The following is a 6,713-nucleotide window of genomic DNA, read 5'->3' as shown; positions in this document are numbered from 1 at the left end:
CAGAAATAAAGATAAGCGGGGGGGGGTGTGGGGGGAGGAGGGGCAAGGGGAAGCTCCCCATTTTCCTCCACATTGTAATATGTATTTCCACCTAGGTGTTTTATTTACTTGCTATTCATATGCATGTATTCATGTAAGTTGTGTGCATATGGCTTTTATACAGAGGTGTAGCTGCAGCATTTGAGACTAACATTCGAAAACTAGTGAACATTAGAGTTAACCATATCTCCAAAATCTTACTTGTTTGGCCCACTCGCATACAATTTTTAATTGGAGGAATGTGTGCAACGGTGGATATCGCTCACAGGGCAAACAGCTGCTTGTTTGTTATTTAGTGCATGGTGCAAATTTTATTGCAAACTATAGAAATTCTGCTTGCTAGTTATTAATATACATATGTACCTACAGTGTGCTTTGGATGACTAACTGCAGCATATAAAAGTTCATGAAAAATTGCACAGCAATTCTTACTGTAATGGACCTTATTACCCCTTTAACCCTTTCTTACAGCTAGGAAACTGGAACTTAGAAATGTCAGAGCTTCTCAGGACTTCTCCCAATTCTCCCTTTTCATCCTTTTTGTAATTATGTCATGCCTCTTGTCAGTCATCATGCTCTGAAACTTGAACATCTTCAGTTTTGTTTTAATTTATACTCTAAAATCTCCCCTGAAGTAAAAGTCATACTAAACCTAGATAAGCTGCTTTCCAATCTTCCTCTCCCCCTCCCTCTGGAATCTCATAGATGTGTACTGCAGAGAAGCTTGTGCCCTGTTTTGTGGCCAACGCTTCGAAGCAGAAGGCAGCTTTTACTGTAAAATAGAATACAGATTTTGCAAGTAGATATTTGTTGCGTTTTGAAACAAATCTTTGTGAGGTTTACTTGTGTACTGCTTAGCTGTTGTAACACAGGATGCTGAAAACAATGCTGAGACAATGCTAAGAAAGGCTTTGCTCTTTGCTGATATCGGAATATATTTACCATCTGGCACATGGCTCTGCCTGCTAAGCTGCTGTATCTGATCCCAGGGACAAATGGTGCACTTAATTTTGTGGCTATTCAGACCCTAACGTCAGCAGCTCTTGACATCCACAAAAGACAACCACTGAACGTTCAATGATTTGCATGGGATGTTATTCCTCAGAGGGCTTATCATAAAGCACCATCTTGAAAAGAGGTGTTAAGTTTTGGGTCAGTACTGGCGCAGAAAGTAAAACTCCCCTCCTCTCCCAACTCTACTGTGACTGCATTGTTTAAAGTACGCTGTGAAAAGGACTGGCTGCCCCTGGAAGCCGGAAGAGAAGGGCAGACTTCCTGAGCATACACTGTACAGAGATTGGTGTTATACAATTCTACTGCACTTCATATTTAGAATTGCAGGATAAGCATTTGCGCTTCTGCGCAATGTAATGACAGAGAGACCACACTACAGAGCAAACATCACTTGTCTACTGAGACTACAGTGAAGTTTTAAGCTGTACTTTCTAGATTATTTTTTTCCTGAGACCTGGGTATGTTTATTTGTGGCTTCATGGAAAGCTTTCTTACCCCTGCACTGCTGACTGTCATTGCAGAGGGTTTTGCAGGCTTCTGCACAGATTTGTTCTTTCCATTTATCACAAGACTCTTTCTAGCTAAGCGTTCTGCAATTTTTCTCTAATTCTAGGCCTTCATGTAGATGCCTAGTCTCATATTGAGAGTTATCTCATTATTTCCCTCTCCTTCCCTTTATTATAGATCAAGGAAAAAAGTTCTGAAGAGAATTATCTTTGCCTGCTTCTCCATCCTTTCGTATTTCTGCTATTTTTTTTCCTATTTCCAGAAGAATTTGAATACTTATTTTCTCCTTGAGTTAGTTTTAACCTGTCTTACACTTTCTGAGCACTTTTTCCTGAGAAAGAGAGCAATGTTACAAAATCCCCTTGGTTCATTCCTGACACTCCAAATAAATGTGCCTTTGTTTAAATAAAGTTCTGTTGCATGTGCCTGTCTTTAAGAAAAAGGAAGTGTTCCTTCAGTTTTAAGATACAACTTAAAAGCATAAGTGTGCACTGATGCACATTGCTGAGACTGGTTCCCTCCCTGCAGACGTTAAGATGTGGTGAGTTGGACATACAGGTTTCTCGCAGCAGCTACATTTTTAGATGATACAAAGGGACAGAACTTGTTTTTCAGAATTTTAGAAATAATAAAACCCCACATTTGCTATCTTTTTTCTGAACATACATAGCCAATTGTGTATGGGGAGACACTGGGAACAGCACTGGAGAGAAAAAGAATGCTTTCAAATTTCACACTAGAAAGTTTTGTCTGTATCTTTTTTTAGTTCAAACTTCACTGTAAAAAGAACTGGAACTAAATGATTGCTGTTAATCATTTAGATCAAATTTGTTTAAATAATTAGGGGTCAGGAGAACAAGACTGAAACATCAGATATTATTACAGATAATCTATCTCCAGTCAGCTTGTACATCTGTATGGCTGTAGGAATTTGGACTGAGAATCTGTAATACATAATCAGTATGTGGAAATCAATATTTTTTAATTTAAATTATATTACATTAATATTTTATGTTTTAAAATACCACACTAAATGATTGAAAAGTTCACAAAAAACACTCCTTTAAAATGATATAGGTGCTTGTATAGACTTGATTTATACGCCATCACCAAAGAAAGCAATATTCTTAGTCCGAATTGATCTGTTATGCTACATTGCCCTGGTTCACTAAGTCATCCTGTCTGTTAGTATCTACAGATCAAAATGCATTATACTCTTTGGAGTGGTCCATAACATTAATGATGAAGGAAGATTAATTTTGGTTCAGTTTGAGATTTGCTGTGTCTGGATACAGGGGGGTAATGCTCTTACATCAGTGATTTTTGATCTAACGTAGGGATAAGCTCCTGGTGCTTCCTGAATCCATTCCACTCACTTACTTTGGCAGCTAATGCTTTTGAAAACATTTTTGCTGCACCTTGGCTATTTTACACATCTGCGTTCAGATCCATTTTCCCTTTGTGGTGTTATGCTGAGTTTGTGGATTGCCACATTTCTTTTGTGGTTTTAGCCCTGTCAGAACTGTATTCTTGTACAGTTAGAAATGAGAGTGAACTATGGATGTGAACTGCTGCAGCAGGACTTCCACTGCAGATAATATTAATATTGGTATTATCATAAAATTGTTTGCTTGAACAGCTAAAAATTCTTTATAAGCCTAATGAAGAAGATACAAGCAACATTCCTGAAGGCTTTTATGTTTGTAATTTTTTTTTGTCACTTCTGCTTTCCTAGGCAGCAATTCCTTTACAATGTGAGTTGGGTGATTTAGTAACTAGGCAAGTGTGATTGATTGTTTTGCTCTTACACAGATCTACTTTTCTGTATGTGAATGGATGTTTACGTATGTCATTCAGGAAGGGCATATTTATTTTGCTCTGTATGGTTCTCTGTTGTGGTGGCCCTCAATTGCTTAACTTCCCCGGGTGTGGTGAGTTCTCTGATTTATTAATATGGGTCATTCTCAGTTTAAGATAATGCAGCCTCCCAGCTACAACTTAACTTTTAACAGTTATAGTAGCTGTATTCCATTTCTCCATCTATCAGTAATTTGCACCTTGTTTTTATTAGAAAAATACTTTTAATAAGGTTTGTAGTCATAATTAGAAAAAATGGAAGTCAGTAATAATTTTTCTATACACAGTCACATAATGATTTTTGAAATATGGCATTGAGTAGGAAATAATGTGTATGGGAATTAAAATACTCAGATACTCTACTGGCTTTTTAGGAGGCTTGTTGAGGAATTTGGACCAAACTGCCTATAATATTCTGTGCCTCCTCGAGGTGTGCTGAATCCAATAGTCAACTTATAACACCTAAGTGAATGTGTTTAAAAGAACCATTGGGGAAGTTGCAAATAAACATATGAAGACATATGCTCCTCAGTTTAATAAATTGCTAGGATTTGTACCCTCAAAGCATTAACTCACTTTCCTCTCCCGATTTTATCTTAATGTTGGGTCATTTATAAATGATCTTCAAAGAAATAAGGATGTATTTGCACCATTTTTTAAAAATTATGCTTAAGAAGAAAAGACAGTTTTTGTCTTTTACATACATATCTGAAATTAAGCTTTTATCTGTACTGTAAAACTTGAAGGCTCAAAAACAAATCCAATTACAGCTTAAGCGCTTGAGAAAGTGAAATCTGATTTAATTACTTCTTTCAAAAGAAAATCACCTCTTTCAACTTTTTATTATTAAAACTCTAAGGTTATTTTTATCACTATAAGAAAGAACAAGCTTGGAAGAGAAGCTCTCTTCGTAGAATTCGCACTCTAGTCTGTTACTTAATGCTCAAGCTGAACATTTGAGCCCTTATGCAAACTTCTGATGCTCTAGAAAATAAGCCAGGAAAAATATGATAGTATTTGTATTCTTAGATATGGGATTATAAAAAAGTAATTTACATTTGCAAGAGAACTAAATACAGGCCATTGCCCTTGCTGCTCAGATCTACAGCCTCTGAGCAGTCCTCCAGTGAAAGGGCTGAAGGAAAGATAAGGGATGAGATACAAGATTGTAGATGGGATGAGCAATAAGATTCAGGGTTTTCCTCAAATCCCGTCTGCCTCCTTGAAACAGCAGTGCTACATATGCCTAGATTGGCTTAGTCTCTGAATATAAGATCAAGTACGAATGCACGAGAGTAGTGTGAGGAAGTAGATGTAATTTTTATTGAGATAACATTTTAAAACTTTTATGTAAAACCCACCCAAAGATCTCTGCAGATAAGCAAAGTGAAAAGATGTTCTGTGTTCTACTCTCCTCTTAAAAGCCTATCAAGTATTTCAGGCTGGTCCAAGCAATTTCACCCAATTAATCCCACTTTTTGTGATGGGAAGTATAAAACACTGTGAAGACATTTGTGAAAACTAGTAGCTTTATGTGGTAAAATTCAATTTTTCCAGTACCTAAACAATTAGAAATATTACTTAAAAATCTGTTACATCTTCATTAGAAACTCACTTCTTTTGCCCAATGATATTTAAGATATAATAGTTTTAATAGAAAAATTGGATGGATAGAAGGACTAAGCAAAGAGAAATTTAACAGTGAGGCAAGGAAATAAGCTGAAAGAGTGGAAAGGAGGAGAAGAGCAGTAGCATAGAATGCTATTTCAGCCAAATTATAAAGGTGATATGATGTTTTATTAGTGTTTGAACCATAAAGGCCTTTTAATATTCTGTTGAGATATGAATGGTAAATCTTGTATTATTTAATTGTAGAGCAAACTAAAAGGTGTGTTCCATAGGATTATGGTTATGACTATTTTTACCAGTAATTTTATAATGGTGTCCTTTGCTTGTGCTCCATGCACAGGGAGTTGGCCTCTCAATCCATGGGCAATTCCGAGTTGCTACAGAAAAGACACTTTTTGCAATGCCAGAAACAGCAATAGGTAAGAACTTTAACAGATCATCACGTGTTAATGTGTTTAAAGTTTCATTGTTTGTGTAATCAGGATGAAACATCTTTGAGGGAAAGCAGTGGCAGTACCAAAGGAATTCTAAAAAGGGATTGGAAATGACCATATATAGAAATATTTCCCATTAAATTAATAGAAACTTATCTGTGTTCTGGGAGTGATCACTGAGGTTCGTAACCTGGCGTTTACTGTCTAGACTGACAGGCAAAAGAAAAGTCAGTCAGATTAAAGAGAACCCTCCTGTGAAATCATTCAATCCTTTCAAAACAATCCTGGCACCAGCGGGGTATCCACACTGAACCTATATTTACTCCATTAATGCTTTCATCAACGTCCAAGTCCCTTCTCCCTGCTTATCAACAACGTTTATGAAGAGAGCTCAAAAACTGTAACCTATCCTGCATCTCTCTCCTGCAAAATTTCTAGTTTCTACATCTTTCCAAGGCAAGGCATATGAGGGATGACTGCAGTTGTTCTTATCTTTATGTCCTCAAGCAGGAGAATGAGGCTAGTCTGTAACGTGTGGCCCCGTCGAGCACATTTGTTTGGAATAGAGAACCTTATCTGGTAGCTAAACAGCTTAAACAGCACCGGACATGGTGCTATTACGTTCAGTCTTACTTTTACTTCAAAGAATTAGTTATAAGGACCAGTGACCGTTATTTTCTTAAAATAATTTCCAAACAGTTACTTAATGTTAAAACGAGGAAATAATGTTAAAAAAAAAAAATCAGGACTGAAAAGAGAAATCCGTTTGGAAAAGACAATAAAAGGGAAGATACTGTCAACAAAAGCAGAATATTATAAGTACAATAATGTCATAGAATCTTAGAATGGTTTGGGTTGGGAGGGACCTTATATATCACGTAGTTGCAATGCCCCTCCCACTGGCAGGGACACCTTCCATAGACCAGGTCGCTCAAAGCCCCATCCAACCTGTTGTTGCAACTGAAATTAAAATGCGCACTTTAGCTAATGATTGGGTTTTTCTAATGCCCCCTGTTAAGAATGCTTGAAAGGTCTAGAAATGTTCCTCATTTTAAAGGGTGTCTTACACATACTATCTATTGTTTATTGCCATCCAGCCTGCGTGAAATACTTCATGGGACTTATTCTGAAACTGTTAAATGAGCTGTGAGTGTCAAGTCAAATGAAACATAATAAACACCCCAAGTATAAGCAAGCTCATTATCATTTTAACTCCTGACAAAAACGTATTAG

At 36.8% G+C, this 6,713-nt stretch overlaps 1 protein-coding gene across 1 annotated transcript in view; it reads left to right on the top strand.

The window, feature by feature from the left end:
- HIBCH (3-hydroxyisobutyryl-CoA hydrolase) overlaps positions 1–6,713 on the top strand; it is a gene marked incomplete at both ends in the record, with an annotated part of 29,918 nt that overhangs the window by 11,215 nt on the left and 11,990 nt on the right. The window contains one exon of the mRNA XM_010144073.1: positions 5,387–5,465. Coding sequence (XP_010142375.1) covers positions 5,387–5,465 — 79 coding nt within the window. The remainder of the gene's footprint in view (positions 1–5,386; positions 5,466–6,713) is intronic.

This window comes from Buceros rhinoceros, unplaced genomic scaffold (genome assembly GCF_000710305.1).
Source record: "Buceros rhinoceros silvestris isolate BGI_N320 unplaced genomic scaffold, ASM71030v1 scaffold44670, whole genome shotgun sequence".
Taxonomy (NCBI): domain Eukaryota; kingdom Metazoa; phylum Chordata; class Aves; order Bucerotiformes; family Bucerotidae; genus Buceros; species Buceros rhinoceros.
The sequence above is the reverse complement of the archived record's forward strand: the minus strand, read 5'-3'. Positions and strand labels throughout refer to the sequence as shown.